Source organism: Petromyzon marinus, chromosome 56, assembly GCF_048934315.1.
Source record: "Petromyzon marinus isolate PM22_M1 ecotype Great Lakes invasive population chromosome 56, UKy_Petmar_22M1.pri1.0, whole genome shotgun sequence".
Lineage (NCBI taxonomy): Eukaryota > Metazoa > Chordata > Hyperoartia > Petromyzontiformes > Petromyzontidae > Petromyzon > Petromyzon marinus.
Window position 1 is genome coordinate 6443023 of NC_133722.1, and position 27115 is coordinate 6470137.

Consider the following 27115-nt stretch of genomic DNA (forward strand, 5'->3'; position numbering starts at 1 on the left):
GCGGGCTACATGACCCAGCCAACGCAGCCTTGCCTGCCGGAGGAGCTCACCGATGGGACCTTGCCCAGATCTTTCAATGATTTGTGAGCACACACACACACATACACACACAGACACACATACACACACACACACAGACACACGCATACACACACACAGACACACATACATACACACATACAGACACACACGCACACAGACACACGCATACACACACAAACACACATACATACACACATACAGACACACACGCACACAGACACACGCATACACACATACAGACACACACACACACACGCGTGCTCTGGGCCATTCTGGCTCCGCAGCTCGAGGCTATTTTAACAAAACGGTGTCGGCGCCACTTTCCCGAAGTGCAGAGGCGCTCATTTAGCCCCGTGACTCCGCTGTGAGCACGATCAGGCAGGCGTTGGTTGTTGTGTGGCCAGCTGAGAACTCCAAACACCAGGACACACACACAGACACACATACAAAGACAGACAGAGAGAGAGAGATTCTCGCCCGGGAGAGTTGAACTGGGTTCCTTAACGTATTAGTGTGTGTGGAGGTGGGGGGGGTTGCTAACGGTTGGCTGCGTACGGTGCGAAAGAAGTTCAACATACGTGTACGTGCGTAGTCTGTCTGTGTCGCCTTCAACGATCGCTCACCGAGTGCGGAAACAGCGGAGGCGCGCCCAGTGGATAAAACAGCCCCGGTGAAGGTGAGCGAGGTGAGGAGGTGAGCGAGTCGAGGTGAGCCAGCGTCTTAGCGCGTGAACACTGAACACAGTCGCGTGAACACCGAACACGGTCGCGTGAACACTGAACACAGTCGCGTGAACTAACGACTCTAACGATGCAACATCGACACCGCTCTCCGCCTCTGTCTCCCTCTCTAAGAGCCGTGCTTTTATTTTAAATGTTTCTTGCAAAGACGCGGGCGACCCGTGGCCTTACTTCCATATAGCCCTGTCCATGATGTTTGGGGCGCCGCAGTGGCTAGGAGATGTTAGCAACCTCGCCTGGTATGCAGGAGGTCGTGGGTTCGATCCCGACCCTGACGCCTGCTGCTGTATATTTGGAGTTTGCGTGTCTCTCTCATCATCATCTCGGTGGCTAGGAGATGTTAACTAGCTCGCCTGGTATGCAGGAGGTCGTGGGTTCGATCCCGACCCTGACGATGGCTGCTGCTGTATATTTGGAGTTTTGCGAGTGTCTCTCCCCATGGTCGCGTGGATTTTGTCTCCGGGTGCCCTGGTCTTTCCCCTCCACGTTTAGAGTATTTGGCTGCTATACAGTTCCACGTGAAAAGCCACTTCGCTGATCTATCATTTGTGGTGGCCAGGTCGCTTCTAAAAAAAATATCTACATAGCTCAGTGGGCCTTAGCTGGTAAAATAACACGTTTAGTTTATTTATTATTATGAATTAGTTTGGTTTAGTTCATTTAATCAACAACTCGTCAGTCAATGGGCAACGTTAATCCATGGGCAATGTTAGTCCACCGGCAGTGATAGTCTTTGAGCAATGTTAGTCTTTAAGAAATGTTCGTCTATGGGCAATGTTAGTCTATGGGCAATATCAGTCTGCGGGCAATGTTAGTCTAGGGGCAAAGTTAGTCTATGGGCAAAGTTAGTCGATGGGCAATGTTAGTCTTTGGGCAAAGTTAGTCTATGGGCAATGTTAGTTTTTGGGCAATGTTAGTCTATGGGCAATGTTAGTCTTTAGGGAATGTTCGTCTATGGGCAATGTTAGTCTATTGGCAATATCAATCTGCGGGCAATGTTAGTCTATGGGCAATGTGAGTCTATGGACAATGTAAGTCTATGGACAATGTTAGTCAACGGGCAATGTTAGTCTACAGGCAATGTTAGTCTATGGGCAATGTTAGTCTATTGGCAATATCAATCTGCGGGCAATGTTAGTCTATGGACAATGTTAGTCAACGGGCAATGTTAGTCTACAGGCAATGTTAGTCTACAGGCAATGTTAGTCTGCAGGCAATGTTAGTCTACAGGCAATGTTAGTCTACAGGCAATGTTAGTCTACAGGCAATGTTAGTCTACAGGCAATGTTAGTTTACAGGCAATGTTAGTCTGCAGGCAATGTTAGTCTATCTCTCTGCATGCGCCGTGTACTCGCAAAACAAATTGTGTCAGATTCTCCTCCCAGTTGCATTCAATTGCTCACGATGAAACTTAATTTATTGTCTACTTGGGATTCTGCTTTATGATGATGCTCTTTGGTTCTTTCGTTAAAGTCACGTGGTAGGTATAAAATAAAATAAATGAAATCACGACGTTTCGGGCGCAACACAATCGTCCGTCATCAGGTGGGACAACCATAGCTAGAAACATTTTGCCCACTTCAGCAATTTGTTCATTGCTGTGGTTGTCCCACCTGATGACGGACGCTTGTGTTGCGCCCGAAACGTCGTCATTTAATTCATTTTATTTTTCTACCTACGTGACTTTAACGAAAGAACCAAAGATTATGGATCCCTGCAGTCACGAAAACTTAAAATCTAGATTTAGGATGATGGTGATGATAATATGATGATGATGAAGCTGATGGCTCAAACCCCTTCATTAAAATGCCGAGCAGATGCAGCTGGGTGGATTATTAATATTGGTGGCGTCTCCGGGCGTGAGGGCTTCATAGAGCAGCGGTTCAATACTGCCACTACTATTTTCATTTTAGCAGGTAAGGTCCCACTGAGCTGTGTAGCTCTTTGTCAGAAGCGACCCTTCTGATGTGGCCCAACGAAGTGGCTCACCATGACGATGGACATTTATAGGAGCAGCCAAATACTCCGAACGCATGACGTTCATTTTACATGTGGAGGGGAAAAAAAACCTGGAGGACCCGGAGACAAAATCCACGCGACCCGGAGAGAGACAGAGAGAGAGACACGCAAAATCCAAATATACAGCAGCAGGCGTCAGGGTCGGGATCGAACCCACGACCTCCTGTATACCAGGCGAGGTAGTTAGCATCTCCTAGCCACCGTGATGATGATGAGAGAGACACGCAAAGTCCAAATATACAGCAGCAGGCGTCAGCGTCGGGATCGAACCCACGACCTCCTGTATACCAGGCGAGGTAGTTAACATCTCAAAGCCACCGTGATGATGATGATGAGAGAGACACGCAAATTCCAAATATACAGCAGCAGGCGTCAGGGTCGGGATCGAACCCACGTCCACCTGTAAACCAGGCGAGGTAGTTAACATCTCCTAGCCACCGTGATGATGAGAGAGAGACACGCAAAGTCCAAATATACAGCAGGTGTCAGGGTCGGGATCGAACCCACGACCTCCTGTAGACCAGGCGAGGTAGTTAACATCTCCTAGCCACCGTGATGATGATGAGAGTGAGAGAGACACGCAAACTCCAAATATACAGCAGCAGGCGTCAGGGTCGGGATCGAACCCACGACCTCCTGTAGACCAGGCGAGGTAGTTAACATCTCCTACCCAGTGAGATAGTGGGGTGAGTGAGAGAGTGAGGTAAGTGAGATAGTGGGGTGAGTGAGATAGTGAGGTAAGTGAGATAGTGGGGTGAGAGAGTGGAGTGAGTGAGTGGGGTGGGCGAGTGGTGTGAGCGAGTGGGGTGAGCGGGTGGGGTGAGCGGGTGGGGTGAGCGAGCGGGTGGGGTGGGTGCGAGTGTTGTGTGTTGGTGAGTTGGTTGAACAACCCAGTGTCTGGGATGGAATATTTAGGGCAGTGAAGGGCGGTCAGTCGTGGCTCGGGCGGGAGGTAATGAAATCTCATCACGGGGGAAATAAGTGCGGGCATCGGAGCAATGACCGCTGCCGTGATTTATTAAAAAGCGTGCGTGTGCACGTGTAGCGGCCTTCATGGCTGCTACTCGCTAACAGCACTTGCCCTAACAGTCTGTTAAGGCTATAGGGGGGGACTTTGTCTTTGTTGTGGGGAGCGGTAGTGTAGCGGTTAGCGCGCTGCGCTACGAACACAGCGACCCGAGTTCGATTAATATATATTCATCTCACGTGATACGCGTACCAAATGTTGAGGTTTCTATTGTCATTGTATAGTGTAGTGTATAGTAGAGTAGTGTAAAGTGTAGTGTATAGTGTAGTGTACAGTAGTGTATAGTAGTGTATATAGTAGTGGAGTGTATAGTAATGGAGTGTATAGTAGTGTAGTGTATAGTAGTGTAGTGTATAGTGTAGTGTATAGTAGTGTAGTGTATAGCAGTGTAGTGCAGTGTATAGTAGTGTATAGTAGTGTATAGTAGTGTATAATAGTGTAGTGTATAGTAGTGAATAGTGTAGTGTATAGTAGTGTATAGTGTAGTGTATAGTAGTGTACTGTAGTGTGTAGTGTATAGTAGTCTATAGTGTAGTGTATTGTAGTGTACTGTAGTGTGTAGTGTATAGTAGTGTAGTGTATAGTGTAGTGTATAGTAGTATATAGTGTAGTATATAGTGTAGTGTATAGTAGTGTAGTGTATAGTGTAGTGTAGTATATAGTGTAGTGTATAGTGTAGTGTATAGTAGTGTAGTATATAGTGTAGTGTATAGTAGTATATAGTGTAGTATATAGTGCAGTGTATAGTGTATAGTAGTGTATAGTGTAGTGTATAGTAGCGTAGTGTGTAGTGTATAGTACTGTAGTGTATAGTAGTGTATAGTGTAGTGTATAGTGCAGTGTAGTGTATAGTGTAGTGTATAGTGTAGTGTATAGTAGTGTAGTGTATAATTGTGTAGTCCCTCCACAGACCCCAATGTGTTCGCTTACCGACCATTCCCCTGTAAACGACGGGCTGTTGTGGGTACAGTAAACATGAATGAATGCATTGCTTAACCATGTTTATTTTAACATTATGTGTTTATAATGTTGTTAGTATCACTTTCGATGCCATCGGAACAAATTTCGCCTTTAACGTGACTTTCCCATCGTCGTGTAGTGGGTATAAAACTTGTGGAGGCTTCTCTCTTCTGGAGGCAGCACGTTTATTATAACATAACAGTAACACAGAGGGCTACGGCCCCTTTCCACCCGATAGTTAGGGAGATATTCCCTCCGACTATCCTGCCGAACACTGCCCATGCTCTAGCTTCTTCACTGGTTAAGATTTTGGCCCGACCCTAGCCAGGGGTTCGGGTTCAGCCCTTTGGGGCTCTTCGCTTCGAGTCTTCAAAGTGGCAGCTCCAGGGTGGCTCTTTGAGTCTTCAGTTGAACGACGACCGCCGGACCCGTTCAGCGGGACCGTCTTTTATGCCGGATTCTGGCTCACTCCGCCCCTGGCCACTCCTCCCTTCTGGAACCGTCTGGAATGTGCCTGGGGGAGTGACGTTATCCCCCCAGCCCCCTTCCTGTGGGTCTGGGGTTTTGTAGCTGTGGTCCCGAGCTGCCGAAGGGTTACCTTAGCCCAAGGGTGGGGGAACGTCCGGCACGCGGGCCGCGTGAGGCCCCGCGAAATCATTTGGGTCTGGCCCTGCCAAGGCAACCGCAGGCGGGACTCGAAACATCATCAATACCAGCCAACATCACACGCCTCGCCAAAGAGAAGCAGTTCCTGCCCATCGCATTAGGGGCGAGTTAATGAAATGTTTGACCGAATATAACGGGCTAATTTTTAAGTTGATCATTTTGTATGGCCCGCGAATGATGTTATATAAATATCCAAATGGCCCTGCCTTAGCTCAACGGCCTGACTCATCACCCTTAGATACCCTTCTGCTCCCTGTTGTAGTGGCAATCGCGTGCAGCACTCAACGATGCCGCTGCACTCGCTTAACAACCAAATCACACTACCACCGGTTTTGTGGAACCAAGTACCGTCGTTAAGAGAGGTTCGACTGGACTCTGGAAGACTCGTCTATGTTTAGATGTGGCTAAGAGACCCACCCCCCCCCCCCCCCCACCAAGGGCAATTTAGACAAAATAATTTAATCTCCGCTTCTTTCTTCATTCAACCAGGTGGCTGGGATGCCTATCGCGCCTACCATGTGGCTTGTGAGCACGTACACACACCGCACCTCCGATTGGCTACGGCTGGCTACGTACGGTGCGAAAAAAGTTCAACCACACGTACACACACCGCACCTCCGATTGGCACGGCTGGCTACGTACGGTGTGAAAGAAGTTCAACACACGTACATACACCGCACCTCCGATTGGCTACGGTTGGCTACGTACGGTGCGAAAGAAGTTCAACACACGTACATACACCGCACCTCCCATTGGCACGGCTGGCTACGTGCGGTGCGAAAGAAGTTCAACGTACACACGAGTCATTAGCTAGCAGAGTAGCCAGTTGCGCAGTGGTGTTGCACGCAACGCCTGGCTACGTAGCGAGGGTTGCTGGATCAACCAAGTCGTAACTAATTGGCACGTTTTTTTATTTATTTTACCAGCCCACTGAGCTATTAGCTTTTTAAAGAAGCTACCTGGCGATCACAAATGATAGCTCCACGAAGTGGCTCACCTTCGTGATCGTGTGGAAATTTACAGCAGCGAAATTATCCAGATACTTTCAACGCGCGTTTCTCAATGTGGGGGGGTGGGACGGGGGGGGACACGGAGGACCCGGAGACAAAAAAAATCCACGCGACCACGGCAGGAAAGAGGAGAGAGAGACTCCAAATCTACAGCAGCAGGCATCGTCAGGGTAGGGATCGGACCCACGCCCGCCTGTAGACCAGGCGAGGTAGTTAACGTCTCAAAAAATGGCAGCCAGCACGTGCGCGTCGTCCGACAACAACGGCGGGCGGCGGCGGCGGGCGGTGGTGGCGGTGGTGGCGGCGGTGGTGACGGCGGTGATGGCGGTGGTGGTGGCGGTGTTGGCGGGCGGCGGCGGCGGTGGTGGCGGGCGGCGGCGGTGTTGGTGGTGGCCACGCGAGTGATCACTGTTGGCCCACACGCAGGGCACGGCACGGCACGCCGGGCGTGGTGTTGTGTGTGCCAACAACAACGACGACGACGACAACTCCCTTCCTCTCTCTCTCTCTCTCTGGATGCGAGCCGAGCTCAGACTGTGGCGCGAGTGTTGAGTGCCGAGCCGCGCGCACCTCGAACCGTGGGGGAGGCGTTGTGTTTCCGACACTGATAGGCTTAAGAGGTGCCCCGCATATCGTTACAGCCCCACCGCCTGCCCCGAGTATCATCAACAGCTGCTGCTGCTGCTGGTGGTGGTGGTGGTGTGGAGCGGGGAGCGGCAGCGTAGCGGTCAGCGCTACGCTGCGCCACGAGCCCCCGGCGAGCCGAGTTCGATTCCCGCTCACGGGCAACACCACCGGTGACGAGCATCTGAACCGGTCCCTGGACCTCCCCCTGGGTCGACTCAGCCTCAAATGAGTACCCGGTGCGGTGCATTGGGCATCGCCGCTCGGGAGACAAAGGCGGCCGGGCGTGCGTGGTGCTGGCCACCCAAGCTCCCTCGTGCGCCGTGCCGGCCTTCAGGGGTTGCCGTTCGCTAACAGCACTTGCCCCAACAGTCTGTCAAGGCTACACGGGGGTTCTTTGTCTTTGGCGGTGCCACGCTGTGCATTTCTGCCGGCAGTGGAAAAAATGCCGCGAAATGCGGAGCCCGTGCCATGTAAACCCCCCTCCGCTATCACCTTTGACACGTGGCTGCATTTACACACACACACAGTGTACAGCAACAACGAAAATTAAAAAGGGGAAAATATCTGTTGGTAAGGAGACACCGGCGATATGTTTAGATATATGCGTGCGTGCACGCGCGCGCGCGTGTGTGTGTGTGTAAAGTAGTTTGTGGGGAGCGGTGGTGCAGTGGTTAGCGCTACGCTGCGCTACGAACCCCGCCGAGCCGAGTTCGATTCCCGCTCACGGCGACCAACGCCAGGTGAAGATTCTCTTCAACCGGTACCTGGGCCCTCCCCCAATTGTCGACTCACCCTCAAATGAGTGCCCCGGTGCTGTGGCTAAAGCATCGCCACTGGGGTAGACAAAGGCGGCCGGGCGGCGGTGCAGGCTACCCACCGCCTTCAAAGGCGCTACTCGCAAAAACAGCACTTGCCTCGACAGTCTGTTGCAGGCTACGCGGGGAATCTTTGCCTTTGCGTGAAGTAGCGGGCCCCGGTGGGCCGTGAACTTCGTCTTCATTACGACGTCTGCACGGCGCGTCACGACACACACCTGGGAACCGCTCCGCTCAGGCGACGCGAACCCGCTTCTATCCGCTCTTTGAATTCACTTCCCCGTCCTTTCCCGGAGCTTTTCCGTCACTTAGCCGACGACCGATTTAACTCTTCTTTGGTTCTTTCGGTAAAGTCACGTAGAATGAGAATAAAATAATAAAGTGATAAAAATAACTATTTAACTTGATTTTCATTTGACCAGGTTCAGGACTCACCGAGCCGTGTAGCTCTTTTTCGCGAAGCGACCTGGCCATCACGAATGACAGCTCAACGAAGTCGGCTCCTCATCGTCATCGCCGTGGAAATTAATTGCGGACAAATACGCGAAACGCGTGACGTCGATTCTAAATGTGGACGACCTGGAGACAAAGCCACCCACGTGACCACGGGGGACAGAGAAACGCAAAACTCCAAATATGCAGGCATCGTCAGGGTCGGGATCGACCCCGCGACCTCTTGCATACAATGCAGGCTTGTCGCCTTATGATGCCGGTTGTAAACGCTTGCGAAACGTCGTACTCGAATTGTAAATGTTGCGGGTTCACTCTCCAACAACACCGGCGGTGCTGTACTAGTAACGCATTGGCACGTTCTATATACGTGACAAACCTTACTCATTGGCCGTGCCGGGTGGTGGTGGCGGGTTTAACGACACATTTATATTTTTACGCGATCTAACCACCCCCCCAAAGAAAAAAAACCTGTATTCAGTGACGGATTAAGCTAAGTGCGGGGCCTGTACACTGGCGGAGCCAGTGGGGGGATGGGGTGGCACGTGCCCCCCCAATGATCCGATCTCAATCCCTAATTTCGATCGGATCATTTGGGTTTATTAGTAATAAATCGGCATTTTGCGACCCCCACTGCCACTGTGTAGCATATTATTACGTGGCCAGGGACTCTATGAGATGATAGGACAATAGTCTGAGTCCATAATTGGCAATATGTAACGGCAAAGCGGTTATAAGTGACTCAGAATTGTGTGTAGTTGCGTATACAGAGTCCACGACTTCCCTGAAGGCATCGACACCTTCAGCGAACGCGATGCCGATCACACAACGCGGTTCCAATTCGACCCTCGATCGATGGCTGCGTCATCGCCGCACACGCATCGAATAAAAAGCAAGGGACAAGTCCCTTTACTTACTAACAACTCCTCTATCAATTTTCATTGCTGGAGGGGTTGCCTCCCCTACCTGAAAATCCTGCCTCCACCATTGGCCCTGTAGCATATGATGTTATAAATGGGCCCTAAAATAAAAAAAACACGAATGTTAAAACACACATTTTTAACTCGCACAGTAAAGTAATTGTTTTTATTTGCTATACAACCAGATAATATGACAAATCGCTTACCTTAAACTCCCAATCGTTCATAAAAGTTGAAGGCGGTATAGTACTATAGTAATAGAGCAAGTGCAGAATCACTGAACCGAAATTGATAGCTTGAAAGCATTTAGCGCAGGGCCCTTGAAAGTGCGGCATATGTAGTAGCTACTATATATGTGGCAACTTTTGCTACTATGGTAATTGTCCGGCATTGCCTGTATCAAGGAACGCGAGGGAGTTAACATCTCGCCACGCGGCGCCTGACTCTCCACCAATCACATTCATTTCTCCCGACGGGTCTCTCAACCGACCCCCTCACTTTGCCCGACGACCAATCCGATTCGAATGTTCTCCGCCCTCAAATCCGATTGGGCGTGCCCCCCCACCCCCTCCCCCCGTGACAGCTCTTCGCCAATGAGAGTCGAGCACGCTATTCGAGCTCACGAGGTGCCCTTAGACTGGGTGAGTGCGTGATTATTTATTTATAAAATAGATTTGACCCTTTCTGGTAATAAAACAGTTGGTGTTAAGATGTTAAAATACCAAATAGAAACCTTTTTGCAAGGAATCGTGTCTGTTGTTGAAAACGTATATCATTGTGGTTGGCTAGAGGGGCCCCAACTCGTAGCTTTTCCCACCAGGAGGGGTGGAAGGGGGCAACGCACCCCCTGCCTGCCCCATGTTCGTTACGCGACTAGCTACTAACCCGCTCGCTGCTGAACCACACTGCAGCCACCACGCGTGGCAGAACAGAATCATTCGCCAGCGTTGTTCTCATCGTCGATTCTCCTCTCTCGTCCTCTCTTCTCTCGCTGCACCACCAACCACCACCTCCACCACCAACCATCTCCAACACCAACCACCACCAACCACCACCAACCACCACTTCCACCACCAACAACCACATCCGCCGCCAACCACCTCCACCACCAACCACCAACACCACCAACCACCACCAACCACCTCCACCACCAACCACCTCCACCACCAACCACCACCAACCACCTCCACCACCACCTCCACCACCAACCACCTCCACCACCAACCACCACCAACCACCACCAACCACCTCCACCACCACCTCCACCACCAACCACCACCTCCACCACCAACCACCACCTCCACCACCAACCACCACCTCCACCACCAACCACCACCACCTCCACCACCAACCACCACCTCCACCACCAACAACCATCTCCACCACCAACCTCCGCCAACCCCCCAGTTGCAGCGGCTCAGAGGGTTCCTCCTCGCGGCTCCTCGCTGGGAACGGACCAAGGCGGCGAAGGCAGCGGCAGCGGCAGCGGCGGCAGCTGAGACGACGTCGCTTGGACTCGGAAGCAACGTCGCCGCCATGCACCAGGCCGACTGGGGCAACGCGGGCCATGGGGCCACCATGGAGCCGAACGGCGAAGGCCGCTCCGTGTCGGCCACGAGGTCAGCCGCCGGCAGGGCCGCGGCGGCCGCGGCGGCGGCGGCGTCGTTGGGCCCCGCTCACCGATTCCTCGACCACTTCTTCAAGAAGCCGACTTTCTGCGACATCTGCCACCACATGATCGTGGGCAAGACCAACGAAGGTTTGCTCGGCTCTTGAGCTTCGCGAACTGCCGTAACGTGCCGGTAAAATTGTCTTTCGCGGTGGCAGGGATACGTTAACTCCCTTACCATGAAGAAGGGCTATTGTTCGGAACGTCACCTATTATACATATTTTTTGTTTTCTTTTAAGGCCACATTGTTGGGACGCTGCAGTGGCGAGATGTTAACTACCTCGCCTGGTATACAGGAGGTCGTGGGTTTGATCCCGACCCTGACCCCTGCTGCTGTATATTTGGAGTTTTTCGATGTCTCTCTCATCATCATCACGTTGGCTAGGAGATGTCAACTACCTCGCCTGGTGTGCAAGAGGTCGTGGGTTTGATCCCGACCCTGACGCCTGTTGTATATTTGGGAGTTTGAGTGTCTCTCTCTCTCTCCTTGTGGTCTCGTGGATTTTCTCTCCAGGTCCTCCGGTTTTTTCCTCCACACTGAAAATGGACATCACGCGTTTAGAGTATTTTGCTGCTTATAAATGTCCACGTGACGATAAGCCACTTTCGTTTGAGCTATCATTTGTGATAGCCAGGTCGCTTCTGAAAAAGTGCTCTACCGTACAGCTTTAGTGGGCTCTTACCTTGTAGTATATATAAAAAAATAGTTCGTGTTAATATTGTTACGAATTATTATACCACTGTTGTTGTTGCTGCTGCTATCCCACAAGGTGAGATCGCCAAGTATGGGATGCGATGCAAACTGTGCCGGATCAACATCCACCACAAGTGTGTGGAGAACTCCAAGGAGTGCTTCGGCAAAGTGGTAAGAGACGGGGCGGCAAAACTGTGGCAGGGCACAAAAAAAACTATTGTCATTGCAGCGCGTATTTAATGTACCGCTGCACTCTGATGTTGTAGGAGAAAACATTTATTTAAAAAAGTCTATTTAATTAAGTAGAACGTGTTGTCTATATTTATTTAAAGTTGCGCATTTTGATGTGACGTCACATTTATCTAACACCCCCGCCCCCACTCGTCACACATCGTCACAAATGTCTGACCCCCCCTAGGTGCGTGACGTCATTCATGGACGGCCCCTTACCGGGATGTTGATTCCACTGCTCAAAAATTGAAAAACGTTCGCAGCAAACAAAGCCAGTCCCGAGGTCTAAAACCGGTCATGAATGGGCGTAGCTGATTGGCTGAGGAGACAGAGCTCCGCCCCGTTGACGAGCGCTCGGATTGGCCGAAACCGGCGCCACCGCGTGCATGTGACGTAAACGCACCGTCAGTCAAAATGACACGATGCCAATCGGGTAACGTAGGATGATGATGATGATCATGACGATGTTGTTGTTGTGTTGTTGTTGCTGCTTTAGCCACGTGGATTCAAGAGGCATTTCAGCACGCCTCTGGTGTTCAAGCAGCATGGAGTATTACCCATTGGTACGCGCACGCACGCAAATACAAAGATCCCCCGCATAGCCTTACTAGACTGTTAGGGCAAGTGCTGTTAGCGAGTAGCACCTATGAACGCCGGCACGGCATACGAGAGGGGGTGGGTGGCCAGCACAACGCCCGGTCGCCTTTGTCTCCCCAGTTGCGATGTTTTTGTTACACACAGCACCAGCTACTCATTTGAGGCTGAGTCGACCTAGGGGGATGCCCAGCACCGGTTCAGATAATCGTCACTGGCGTTGGCTGTGAGTGTGAATGTAACTCGCTTCGCCGGGTTTGTAGCGCGGTGTACTCACCGCTGCACCACCGCTCCCCTGCACAACCACACACACACCCACACACTCACACACAACAACAACCACCATTCGCCACCAAGTGGCGGTGACGTCACCACGACGCTTTGTGCCAGGCCATGTGCACCTTGAGGCCACGTGAAGTGTCGAATGCCCGTGGGCAGGAGGTCACGGGGCAGACCCAGGTGCCACGGGTCGACTGACTGAGATGACTGGCTGATGCACCACCTGTGCCCCCCTACTGTGCCAACCTGCTGTGCTTTAGCCACACGGGGCTCCGCTTGTTGTTGTGAGCGTCGCTCCTCCGCCCTCCGTTGTTGTTGGAGGGCGACTGCCTCCAACTGCGCAGTCGCCTTCACGGGCCTCCTCCACAGAGGCCGATCTTGAGCCATTCCCTGTCGCACCCCAAGGTGTACAGGGAATGGCTCTGACTCCCGGCCACGTAGTTTTACCCGGGCCTGTTCACCATCATGAAGGTCCTTAATGATCGTGAGCAGAGGGTCAGGGACTCCAAAAGCACGAAGAACAACCCAGAGCCCAGGCCTACTGATGGTATCATAGGCCTTGACCAGGTCAATAAAGCAGAGATGTAGGTCTTGCTGGAATTCCCTACACCTCTGCTGTAGCAGACGGACAGAAAATATGGCATCTGTGCAGAACCGCCCTTTCGTGAAACCACACTCACACACACTCACACACACACTCACACACACACAAACTCACACACACTCACACACACGGGTGGGGGGTGAGGCTAAATCGAACGGGAGAGTTTTGTCAGCAAGCGGCCACTTTTAGCCGACGCTGTATCCCATCAGGGGGGTGTCAATGCCCGCCGAGGTCACACAGCAGCTAAAGTTTGCGTCACTTTGCTCATAATTCATCAGAGGTATTTCAGTTTTAGCCCGTGAGGGTGGGCCCCTCTGGGCGACACCACAGCCGCATTCCCTCACTCCACCATCACCATCATCGCCATCAGTAGCAGCAAGGAAGTTCCGTTAAGAGCCATGGTCGATCCACTGTTGGATGAAGAAGGCCTCCCGACATTTGTGTCAAAGGTCATCCCGGGCGGTTCGTCGATCGCCACCGATGTTCGTTAGCCGTTGGCCAGGGATCGAACTTGGGTGGCGGCTTGTTCGTAGTGCTAAAGTTAAACACGTCTTTTTTGTTTGTTCACAATGTTTTTTTTATTTGACCAGATAAGGCTCCACTGAGCTATGTAGATTTTTTTTGCAGAAGCGACCTGGCCACAAATGGTAGTTGAACCCGAAAGTGGCTTATCGCGTGGGTAATCTATAGCAGCGGCCAAATGCTCTACACGCGCGTGACGTCGATTCTAAACGTGGAGGGAAAAACCGAAAGGAGCCGGAGAAAAATCCACGCGACCACGGGGAGAGAGAGAGAGACACGCAGACTACAAATATACAGCAGCGGCAGGCGTCAGGGCTGGGATCGAACCCACGATCTCCCGTAGACCAGGCGAGGTAGTTAACATCTCACCACGGAGAGAGACACCGCAAACTCCACATACACAGCATGCAGGCGTCAGGGCTGGGATCGAACCCACGATCTCCCGTAGACCAGGCGAGGTAGTTAACATCTCACCACGGAGAGAGACACCGCAAACTCCACATACACAACAGCAGGCGTCAGGGCTGGGATCGAACCCATGATCTCTTTTCGACCAGGCGAGGTAGTTAACATCTCACCATGGAGAGAGACACCGCAAACTCCACATACACAACAGCAGGTGTCAGGGCTGGGATCGAACCCCCGATCTCCCGTAGACCAGGCGAGGTAGTTAACATCTCACCATCGCGGTGCAGTGTGCTAACCACCGTGCCGCCACTTCACCTTATAAGTTACCAGGGTGGACACTATTCAGGGTGGACACTGCCCATGTTGGACACTGCCCATGGTGGACACTACCCCATGGTGGACACCACCCCAAGGTGGACACCACCCAGGGTGGACACTACCCAGGGTGGACACTACCCAGGGTGGACACTACCCATGGTGGACACCACCCCAAGGTGGACACCACCCATGGTGGACACTACCCAGGGTGGACACTACCCCATGGTCGACACTACCCATGGTGGACACTGCCCAGGGTGGACACTGCCCATGGTGGACACTACCCAGGGTGGACACTACCCCAGGGTAGACACACCCATGGTGGACACTACCCAAGGTGGACACTACCCCAGGATAGACACTACCCAGGGTGGACACTACCCAGGGTGGACACTACCCCAGGGTAGACATTACCCAGGGTGGACACTACCTCATGGTGGACACTACCCATGTTGGACACTACCCATGGTGGACACTACCCATGGTGGACACTACCCCAGGGTAGACACTACCCATGGTGGACACTACCCATGGTGGACACTACTCAACCACAACCCCCTCCGTGTCCCCCTCCCCCCCCCCCGCCGCAGTGATTGACGACAAGGTGGACCCGGACTACGAAACGCTGCGCGTCGGCAACTCCCTGTCGCACCGCAACAAGGGCAAGGGCGACGAGGACGACAAGAAGGTGGACGTCGCACGTCCACCGTCGTGCGCCGTGGTCTACCCACTGCTGGATGGAGGCCCTCCAATCCCTGGCTCGCGGCTCTCAGGCCCAGATTCCGTCGCTTCGCCGAGAGTGGCTGGCGGCTTCTGTGGGAGTTACTTTCATGCTCATGTCACCATCACCACCACCATCGTCGTCACCACAGACCATCGTCGCCTTCGGCCGTGGTCAGTCCGCTGCTGAAGCTACGAAACTGCGCTTCGTTCAGCCGCGTTTAGTTCACCGGGTAAGGCCCCACATGGGCTGTTGAGCTCTTATTTAAGAAGCGACTTGGTCGCCACAAACGACATCTCTCGGGAGCGCCTTACTGGTGGCGTGCAAGCCGTTCGTCGCAGCCAAACCCACGTCGACGTTCCAGCACGCGGTTTGCTCCCCCCTGTGTTGGGGGAGCGAACCCACCACGACATTCACAATTCCAGCACTTGGGGAGTTTAGCCGAGTGCTGGAATTGCGAATGTCGTAGTGGGTTTACTCCCCCGACACACAGGCACCACAGTCAGTATGCACTGCTGTAATCATAGGTACCGCCACAGTATGCACTGAAATTTCCACAGGCTATTCCAGCAGATGCATGTGCAACTCCAAAAAGTCAATATTTCTAGCGATAGGCTCCATGAAACGACGTAAGCTTGGCGGGGATTGCTCTCTTGTGTTTCACGGGGCGTCGCATGCGTGTTGGGGAATGAACCCACCACGACATTCACAATTCCAGCGCCATCACGTTTCGCCGGTAATTACAACAACAACAACAACCGGCATCGTCAGGCTGGACAGCCACAGAGCTGTGGAGAAATCCTCCTCGTGCTTCAAGTCTTAAATTGACGGGGGGTGTTCATTTGATGTCGTCACCCGTGAGCCAATCATGCTCGGAGGCTACAGGGAGGCGGTTAATGCGTATATTGGGTCTTACTGGGTTTGTTGTGGGGTGTTGTTGTTGTCGTCAAGGGAGGAAAGACTTCGGAGACATCGCAAGACAACGACGTGGAGAGTGAATACTTGGAGAACGAAAATGAAAACGATGAAGGTAGGCGTCACTTTGCGAAAACTTGAACTCGTGAGCGTCAGGTACACCGCGGTGGCGAGGAGATGTTAACTACCTCGCCTGGTATGCAGGAGGTCGTGGGTTTGATCCCGACCCTGACGCCTGCTGCTGTATATTTAGTGTTTACGTGTCTCTATCTCTCTCTCATCATCATCACGGTGGCGAGCAAATGTTAACTACCTCGCCTGGTACACAAGAGGTCGTGGGTTCGATCCCAACCCTGACACCTGCTGCTGTATATTTGGAGTTTACGTGTTGTCCTCGTGGTCGCGTGGATTTTTCTCCGGGTCCTCCGGTTTCCCCTCCTCCACATTTCGCAATGACATCACGCGTTCAGAGTATTTGGCTGCTATACATTTCCGCGTGGTGATGATGATGATAAGCCACTTCGTTGAGCTATCATTTGTGGTGGCCAGGTCGCTTCTGAAAAATGGACAATGTTAGTCTATGGGCAATGTTAGTCTATGGGCAATGTTAGTCTATGGGCAATGTTAGTCTACAGGCAATGTTAGTCTACGGGCAAGGTTAGTCTATGGGCAATGTTAGTCTATGGGCAATGTTAGTCTATGTGCAATGTTAGTCTATCGGTAATGTTCGTATATGGGCAATGTTAGTCTATGGGCAATGTTAGTCTATGGGCAATGTTAGTCTATGGGCAATGTTAGTCTATGGGCAATGTTAGTCTATGGGCAATGTTAGTCTATGGGCAATGTTAGTCTATGGGCAATGTTAGTCTATGTGCAATGTTAGTCTATCGGCAATGTTCGTCTATGGGCAATGTTAGTCTATGGGCAATGTTAGTCTATGGGCAATGTTAGTCTATGGGCAATGTTAGTCTATCAGCAATGTTGGTATATGGACAATGTTAGTCTATGGGCAATGTTAGTCTATGGGCAATGTTAGTCTATGGGCAATGTTAGTCTATGGGCAATGTTAGTCTATGGGCAATGTTAGTCTATGGGCAATGTTAGTCTATGGGCAATGTTAGTCTATTGGCAAAGTTAGTCTATGGGCAATGTTAGTCTATGGGCAATGTTAGTCTATGGGCAATGTTAGTCTATGGGCAATGTTAGTCTATGGGCAATGTTAGTCTATGGGCAATGTTAGTCTATTGGCAAAGTTAGTCTATGGGCAATGTTAGTCTATTGGCAAAGTTAGTCTATGGGCAATGTTAGTCTATGGGCAAGGTTAATTTAGTTCAGTTGAACAGCGCTTGCCACTACAGCCCGTTGTGGCCGCACTGGGGATCTCTGCGTGCCGGGGCGGTGAGGCCACATCTCTCCGGCTCTCTTGCCACCCGGGCATAAGGGACCGTCCATAAATGACGTCACGCACCTAGGGGGGGGGGGTCAGACATTTGTGACGATGTGTGACGAGGGGGGGGGGTGGTTGGGAAATGTGACGTCACGTAAAAATGCGCAACTTTAAATAAATATAGAATTGTTATAACAACACTAATTGTTATAGCAACACTCCGTCTGCCCGCGCGCGTCAAACGTAAGACCCCCCACCTCTGCGCTCGTCCGCAGTGTTCGAGAACGCCGAAAACATGGAGCAGAACTCGGACGAGACAAAGGTAACGACGGACACGTGGTACTCCCCCGCCCCCCCCCCTCTCACGCTTCCCGGTGAAGGGGGGGGCAGTGCCACGTGGTACCCCCCACTCCCCCGCCCCCCCCTCTGACGCTTCGCGATGAAGGGGGGGCAGTGATTGGTACGGTGTGTAAACGTCGCCACCGGGGGAGACAAAGGCGATCGGGCGTGGTGTTGGCCACCCACCCCCCTCGTGTGCCGTGCCGGCCTTCATAGGTGCTCGCTAACAGCACTTGCCCCAACAGTCTGTTAAGGCTACACGGGTGTTCGTTGTCTTTATCTGGTGGTGGTGCTGCTGTTGTAATCATCTTGTGACGTTCCACTTTTGAGTGAAGTCCACTCCTCATTTGCTTTCATTCTCGTCTCTGTGTGAGTCTATGGGTCTCTGGGTGAGCCTATGGGTCTCTGTGTGTGAGTGTGGATTTCTGTGCGACACTATTGGTCTCTGTGTGAGTGTATGGGTCTCTGGGTGAGCCTATGGGTCTCTGTGTGTGAGTCTCTGGATCTCTCTGTGCGTTAGTCTATGGGTCTGTGTGTGAGTCTATGGTTCTGTGTATGTGTGTGTGTGTGAGTCTATGGGTCTCTGTGTGTGTGTGCGTGCGAGTCTATGGGTCTGTATGTGTGTGTGCGAGTCTGTGTGCGTGTGTGAGTCTATGGGTCTGTGTGTGTGTGTGAGTCTATGGGTGTGTGTGTTTGAGTCTATGGGTCTGTGTGCGAGTCTATGGGTCAGTGTGTGTGAGTCTATGGGTGTGTGTGTGAGTCTATGGGTCACTGTGTGTGTGCGAGTCTATGGGTCAGTGTGTGTGTGTGTGAGTCTATGGGTCTGTGTGTGTGAGTCTATGGGTGTGTGTGTTTGAGTCTATGGGTCTGTGTGCGAGTCTATGGGTCAGTGTGTGTGAGTCTATGGGTCTGTGTGTGTGAGTCTATGGGTCTGTGTGTGTGTGAGTCTATGTGTGTGTGTGAGTCTATGGGTGTGTGTGAGTCTATGGATGTGTGTGTGAGTCTATGGGTGTGTGAGTCTATGGGTGTGTGTGAGTCTATGGATTTGTGTGTGAGTCTATGGGTGTGTGAGTCTATGGGTCAGTGTGTGTGTGAGTCTATGGGTCAGTGTGTGTGTGAGTCTATGGGTCAGTGTGTGTGTGAGTCTATGGGTCAGTGTGTGTTTGAGTCTGTTGGTCTGTGTGTGTGTGAGTCTATGGGTCTGCGTGTGTGTGAATCTATGTGTGTGCGTGTGTGAGTCTATGGGTGTGTGTGTGTGTGAGTCTATGGGTCAGTGTGTGTGTGAGTCTATGGGTCAGTGTGTGTGTGAGTCTATGGGTCAGTGTGTGTGTGAGTCTATGTGTGTGCATGTGTGAGTCTATGTGTGTGTGTGAGTCTATGTGTGTGTGTGTGAGTCTATGGGTCAGTGTGTGTGTGAGTATATGTGTGTGTGTGAGTCTATGTGTGTGTGTGTGTGAGTCTTTGGGTCAGTGTGTGTGTGAGTCTATGGGTCAGTGTGTGTGTGAGTCTCTGGGTCAGTGTGCGCGTGCGCAAGCCCACGGGATATTTGTCGAGCGTCGATCACCGTCCCACCGCCTCCGTCTGTCTCAGGGCAAGAAGCCGGGCAAGGACACGGTGACCTCGGCCTTCACCTACGTGGCCCTCTACCGCTTCCAGTCGCAGGAGAAGGACGATCTCGACCTTCAGTGAGTGCGCAACCCTCCCGGTGCTGCATTGCGACGGCCCATAGAGTGTCGGAGTGACTTGATGGTCTCAGCGCGGTCGCCAAATGATTCGCACGGAGAGATTTATAGGCTCACGCAGAGACCCATAGACTCACACAGAAACCTATAGACTCACGCAGAGACCCATATACTCACACAGAGACCCATAGACTCACACAGAGACCTATAAACTCACGCAGAGACCCATAGACTCACACAGAGACCTATAGACTCACGCAGAGACCCATAGACTCACACAGAGACCCATAGACTCACACAGAGACCCATAGACTTACACAGAGATCCATAGACTCACGCGGAGACCTATAGACTCACGCAGAGACCTATAGACTCACGCAGATACCCATAGACTCACACAGAGACCTATAAACTCACGCAGAGACCCATAGACTCACACAGAGACCCATAGACTCACGCAGAGACCCATAGACTCACACAGAGACCTATAGACTCACGCAGAGACCTATATACTCACGCAGAGACCCATAGACTCACACAGAGACCTATAGACTAACGCAGAGACCTATAGACTCACGCAGAGACCCATAGGCTCACACAGAGACCTATAGACTCACGCAGAGACCCATAGACTCACACAGAGACCCATAGACTCACGCAGAGACCCATAGACTCACACAGAGACCCATAGGTTCACACAGAGACCCATAGACTCACACGGAGACCCACAGACTCACACAGAGACACATAGACTCGCACAGAGACCCACAGACTCACACAGAGACGCATAGACTCACACAGAGACCCATAGACTCACACAGAGACCCATAGACTCACACAGAGACCCATAGACTCACACACAGAGAACCATAGACTCACACAGAGACCCATAGACTCACACAGAGACCCATAGATTCACACAGAGACCCATAGACTCACACGGAGACCCACAGACTCACACAGAGACACATAGACTCGCACAGAGACCCACAGACTCACACAGAGATGCATAGACTCACACAGAGACCCATAGACTCACACAGAGACCCATAGACTCACACAGAGACCCATAGACTCACACACAGAGAACCATAGACTCACACAGAGACCCATAGACTCGCACAGAGACCCACAGACTCACACAGAGACGCATAGACTCGCACAGAGACCCATAGACTCACACAGAGACGCATAGACTCGCACAGACTGAGTTGTGATCCAAACCGGGTTCTCAAGTGTGGCGAGTCGACGGTCTCAGCCCGGTCACCGATGCCCGCACGAAAAAACAAACCCGTCGGGTCAAAGTCCCCCTCGAGCAAGCTCAGCTATCGCATCCGGAGCCTGGATCAGGAAGCTCTTGCGCGTGACGAGAGCCGAGCTGCTATCGTTAACGACCTGAGGATGCTCGTTGCAACCTCACAGCGAAACCGTCGTACGCAGCGTTTGGTCAAAAACATTGTTCGATTCTCTTTTATGTATTTCTTCCCCCACCTCTTCCTGCTGCTGTGGTTTGACAAAGCGAATCGATCCCGCGCATTTGCCCCATCGCGTGACAACTCCGTTTGAGTGCCTCTGGTCAGGTGGCAGAGGTCACGGCTCAACATTGGCGTTTCTCCCCCCCCTCCGCGCTTTTAGAATCCACGTGCGTTTACGTTATTTGTCTGCTACAGGCGGTCCACGTGATGATCAGCCACTTTCATAAGAGGGTATTTTTTTGGGTTAGATCGCGATCTAACGCAAAAAATAAAACCTCTGTTATGGATGATATTGGTCGCGAAAGCCGACGTGATCAGCCACTTTCGTTGAACGATCATTTGTAAAAGCCAGGCCTCTTCTGAAAGAGGGGTACACAGCTCAGTGGGCCTTACCTGGTAAAATAAAAGGTTCAGTTTAGTATACCTACACGATGCGACCTATAAGTAACGAATTATTTAATCATATTTGCTGACGATGTTCATGTTTGCGAACTTTTGGTGGTGTTCTGAATTGAATTGGGTTTGCACCCCAGGTCCGCCTTGCAAAAGGCACTTCAACGCCACGGCCTGTCTGCTGGTCGATGACTGCACACACACACGCACACAGTCGTGCAAAGAAAAACAACACCCCAAGATCTGACGTTGCATTTGGTGTAGATTCTTTTTTTTTCTTTAGATAAATTCCAGATTTTAACAGTTTTACTGTATTGGTTTGATCACTCGATGGCGGGCGGGCGGGCGGGCAGGCGGGCGGGCGGGCAGGCGGGCGGGCGGGCGGGGGGAGAGTGCTGACCTCCACCGCGTGGGGGGGGGGTCTCCGAGGTAGCTCTGTAGTGTCCCGTGATTCCCGCGTGCCGTTCTCCAACGCCGAGGGTTCCGCGCCGCTCCGCTGCATTTTGCCGTCTCGCGACGATGCGGCGACGGAAGCGCGATCGCGATGAATCTTTTATTTTTAATTTGTAACTACATATCCACAAGCGTGTTCTCCGGGAACGCCACGTGCTGTTTTCACAATGCGCGTCGGGTGTAACGCGGGCGGATGTATTCGGGAACGCATTTTTATTTTACACACGTAACAACGCGGATGCGAATTGGATGTAACGCGATCGAGTGAACGGAACTACGTCGCAGCGCGAGTAGGAGGTCGCGAACCGGCTGCCTCGGCCTAGCGTCGAGCAGCATCCCAAGGCAATTGGGATGCTGCTGGATGCTTCTAGATGCTACTCACGCGCCTCGGTCTTTGTTCAGCCTGCGTACGCATCTCACGTGCTATCGCGGACAGTGCTTTACCGCTTCATTACACATTATTTACTATAACGCGGTGTTTCAATAACGCGGTGCTCTTAGGGAACGCAACTACCGTGTTATAGGAGAACAGAACGTGTTTATTTTTTTATTAGAAAATAAAGATACGAGCGGCGTGTGACAGGGAGCTGCTAAGATGACGCTACCTAACCCTCTGTGCCCTCAGCCCTGGGGACCGGCTACAGGTGACTGATGACTCCAACGAAGAGTGGTGGAAGGTGAGTCCGCTCACTTTTGTTATTGTCAGGATCAATTCCTGTGAATGAGTGATAGATGGAACTCTGTAGAGGGCATTTGGCCGACTAAGGGCGCCACGGTGGTGCCTGCTGGATATTTGGAGTTTGCATCTAATCATCACGGTGGCTAGATGTTAACTACCTCGCCTGGTATACAGGAGGTCGTGGGTTCAATTCCTACCCTTAACGCCTGCTTTATATTTGGAGTTCGTGTGTCTCTCTCTGTCTCATCGTTATCACGGTGGCTAGGAGATGTTAACTACCTCGCCTGGTATACAAGAGGTCGTGGGTTCGACCCCGACCCTAACGCCTGCTGTATATTTAAAGTTTGCGTGTCTCTCTCTCCGTGGTCGCATAGATTTTTCTCCGGGTTCTCCGGTTTTTTTTTCTCTCCACGTTTAGAAATCTGCGTTTAAAGTATTTGTCTGCTGTACATTTCCACACGATAAGCCACTTCGTTGAGCGATCATCTGTGATGGCCAGGTCGCTTCTGAAAAATATCCATACAGATCAGTGGGCATTACCTTGTAAAATAAAAAATAGTTTAGTTGTAGTTTTTAACCCAAAAGAAAAACTCTTATGGCTATCAACGCACTATATGTGCGTGAGTGTGTAGAGTTTAGCGCGCTGCGCTACGAACCTGGCGACCAGGGTTCGATTCTCACTCACGGCCACCAACTGGTCCTAGGCCTCCCCTAGGTTAACTCAGCCTCAAATGAGTACCTGGTGCGATATATAAACATCACCACTAGGGAGACAAAGGCGGCCGGGCGTGGTGTTGGCCACCCACCCCCTCGTGTGCCGTGCCGGCCTTTATAGGTGCTCGTTAACAGCACTTGCCCCTACAGTCTGTTAAAGCTATACGGGGGATCTTTGTCTTTCTGTATGTGCGCGCATGTTCAAATGTTATATTGATGGCGTAGCAATCACCGCCCCCTACTGCAAAAAACTGCGCGGGACACTTCTTTAAGGTCTATTTATTTATTTCAGTTTCATATAATAATAGGGGTTTTCCCCTTTTTTCTGGCAACAAAACTTAAACCTTTTTACAAGGATTCATGTCTGCATTAACCACAATACCTGCAGTCAAAATGCAGACAAAAAACATACTATGATAATATATGCATTGTCCTTGAAACTGATTGGTCCACACCAAGGGACGGTTTTCTTTTGAGCCTCGACCCAATTGGTGCTCGACCAGATGATGTCAAAAGGCGTCACACAGCTCAAAGACATTGCACTATCAAAGCAATGAGGGCTCGGGGTGAGCATCTACACCAATTGGGTCGAGGCTCAAAAGAAAGCCGTCCCTTGGTGTGGACCAATCAATTTCAAGGACAATGCATCATATATTATCATAATATGTTTTTTGTTTGCATTTTGACATGAATCCTTGTAAAAAGGTTTCAGTTTTGTTGCCAGAAAAAGGGGAAAAACCCTATTATTATATTTTGGTACTGGCAAAGGAGGTCTAATGATGATGTTTCAGTTTCATTTATTAGGTACTAGCTGTACTACCCGACTTCGCCCGGTACTTGGATCCACCACGCCCGGCCGCCTCTGTCTCCCCAGTGGCAATGTTCACACACCACAGCAGTTACTCGTTTGAGGCTGAGTCGACCTTGGGGAGGCCCAGGAGCGGTTGAAATTATCGTCACCGGTGGTGGCCGTGAGCGGGAATGGAACTCGGGTCGCCGGGTTCCACGTGCGAGGGTCACGTGACAGATTTGACGTCACAGCTCACTTGCCGTGCAAAAAAAATGTTTTATTGAGCTCCCGCCCTCCCCCCCCCCCCAAAAAAAAGTGTATTTTTATAATTTCTGCACGGTGTACACTCTGGAAAGTACCCACATGGCAAATTTCAAGTTTGTTGCATGTCGGGAAGTACGCTAAACATTTTGAACAGACACACACATTCACAACTTTGCCTTTTATATATATGGAGAGGTATAAACCCTGTGAGCCATGCGGCTCTTGACTCGGGTGCAACCGCAACAAAACAAAAACATGAACAAGACACATCTTAAAGTGACTCCACGCAACAGAAAAAAAAAACCTGGAAAAAACAGCAAAGCCTTCCAGAAAAAAAACACCGCATTTCAACGCTGTGTGCAAAGATCCCAGTGGGATGCAAGTCAAACAATAACAATCATAAGACAATGTAGATTCAAAAGAGGCTCGGTGGCTCGGCTTTCCTGGGCACACAAGTGCAGGAATAATATTAACAGCAGTCGAATAAATGATGCAGGGTGGTAATTTGATCGAAGGATGAATTAGTTTGCACCTTCTGACTCTTACAATCTGTCTCCTTTTAGCCTACAGATACATACACTTTGGTTCTATTCGGTAAAGTCACGTAGGTAAAAAATAAAACAACAAAAATCACGACGTTTCGGCCACAACACAAGTGGCCTTCATCAGGTGAAGGGACCAGACTGTCTAGAGGACAGCGCTGGAGTGAACACAGCTAAGCTCAGACCGCGACCTTTAAGCTGTGTGAGAGGAAACAGAGCGCCTTGACAAAGGAATTAGCATAAAATTAGCATTTAATTGGCAGACTTAGCATAATGAACGGTGTAGAGGGGGTGAACATGTGCAGGTCGGCGAGGGGGGGAGGGGGAGTTTACCTATTGATGGTGTGAAAAGGGAATTTAAGCAGCTGCGAAAGTTTGGGATACCACTACTTGAAAAAATATACTGTACCATTGAAAATTAGTTGAATGTTTGGTTTGATTCAGAACATCTTTCCAATGGTTGTTTAATTTGAAACCATCCTCTCGGTTGAAATTGTGTCTGTGTTTGTAAATCTGAATTGCCTCGTGAACAAATCTCTGATAAAAACCCGTGGGTTTGCAAAGAACCTTGGTATCGGAGAAAATGATATCGTGATCACCCACAGTGTTGTAACAGTGATCAGCTATGGCAGAAGAATTCGTATCCATAAAAACTCAACTTAGAAACAATTTTTATTTTACCAGGTAAGGCTCACTGAGCTATGTAGCTCTTTTCCAGAAGCGACTTGGCTCGATCACAAATGATAGCTGGACGAAGTGACTTATCACGTGGACATTTATAGCAGCCAAATAACTCCAAACGCGTGACGTCGATTCAAAATGTGGAAGGATAAACCGGAGGACCCGGGGAAAATCCATGCAACTACGGGGAGAGAGACGCAAAACTCCAAATATACAGCAGGCGTCAGGGTCGGCTTCGAATCCACGACCTCCTGTGTACCAGGCGAGGCAGTTAACATCCGTGTGACCGCTGCGACACTTCGTGGTGCCGTGCCGCACAATTTTGTGCGACCGATGCTGTGCGCGTGATGCCACGTGCTATGATGTGCCACCCGATGCCGCTTTGCTCCAATGCCGCTTGCCGCGCAGGGCAAGATTGGCGAGCGAGTGGGCTACTTCCCTGCCAACTTCACGCTGAAGATCCGCACGACGGAGCGGGTGTTCCGCTGCGTGCGCACATTCGTGGGCAACCGCTACCTGGGCCAGATCACGCTCAAGCAGGACCAGGTGAGGGCTAACAGCACTTGCCCCAACAGTCTAGTAAGGCTATACGGGGGATCTTTGCCTTTTGCACCTTTGTGGGGAACCGCTACCTAGGCCGGATGACGCTAAGGCAAGACCAGGTGAGAGCTAACAGCACTTGCCCCAACAGTCTAGCTAGGCTATACGGGGGATCTTTGCCTTTTGCACCTTTGTGGGGAACCGCTACCTAGGCCGGATCACGCTCAAGCAGGACCAGGTGAGGGCTAACAGCACTTGCCCCAACAGTCTAGTAAGGCTATACGGGGGATCTTTGCCTTTTGCACCTTTGTGGGGAACCGCTACCTAGGCCGGATGACGCTAAGGCAAGACCAGGTGAGAGCTAACAGCACTTGCCCCAACAGTCTAGCTAGGCTATACGGGGGATCTTTGCCTTTTGCACCTTTGTGGGGAACCGCTACATAGGCCGGATCACGCTAAGGCAGGACCAGGTGAGAGCCGCGGTGGCGGTGGCGGCAGTTGGCACAGTGGGTAGCACGCGTGGTGCATTTGACGGTCATCTCAGTTGGTCAACCCATGGCACCTGGGTCTGTCCCGTGATCTCCTGCCAGCGGGCCTGACAGATCACTCGACCCATAGCACCTGCATCTGACCCGTGACCTGCTGCACCTAGCCTGGCACATTAGTTAACTCGTGGCACCTGGGTCTGACCCGTGACCTGCTGCACCTAGCCTGGCACATCAGCTAACCCGCGGCGTCATCGCACCGCTTGCAAGACGGCGACGGTCGAGCTACCAGTGACCAGCCCCCCCCCCCACCCCCCCACCCCGCGCTGTAACTTTTCCGCAGATCTGCGTGGAAAAGGGCGGAGGGAGCAACGGCTTCCTGGCCGTGACGAGCGGCAGGAAGAAGGGCCTGGTTCCCGGCGACTTTCTCGAGCAGATCTAACGGCGCCACCTCAACGG

At 51.5% G+C, this 27115-nt stretch overlaps 1 protein-coding gene across 3 annotated transcripts; it reads left to right on the forward strand.

Moving 5' to 3' along the window:
• The first annotated feature begins 255 nt into the window (after nt 1–255).
• Nucleotides 256–27115, forward strand: LOC116937815 (SH3 and cysteine-rich domain-containing protein-like). 3 transcript variants are annotated; one of them, XM_032944929.2, is made up of 11 exons: nt 256–749; nt 10684–11035; nt 11717–11811; nt 12368–12434; nt 15187–15284; nt 16269–16347; nt 17895–17941; nt 19549–19643; nt 22587–22638; nt 26040–26177; nt 27000–27115. In XM_032944929.2, exons 2-11 carry the CDS (start codon nt 10813–10815, stop codon nt 27096–27098), a joined length of 993 nt encoding a protein of 330 aa, XP_032800820.1. In that variant the 5' UTR covers nt 256–749; nt 10684–10812; the 3' UTR covers nt 27099–27115. The 3 variants fall into 3 exon arrangements, with proteins under 3 accessions (XP_032800820.1, XP_075908625.1, XP_032800821.1); XM_076052510.1 differs by having other exon boundaries at nt 256–727; XM_032944930.2 differs by having other exon boundaries at nt 256–718.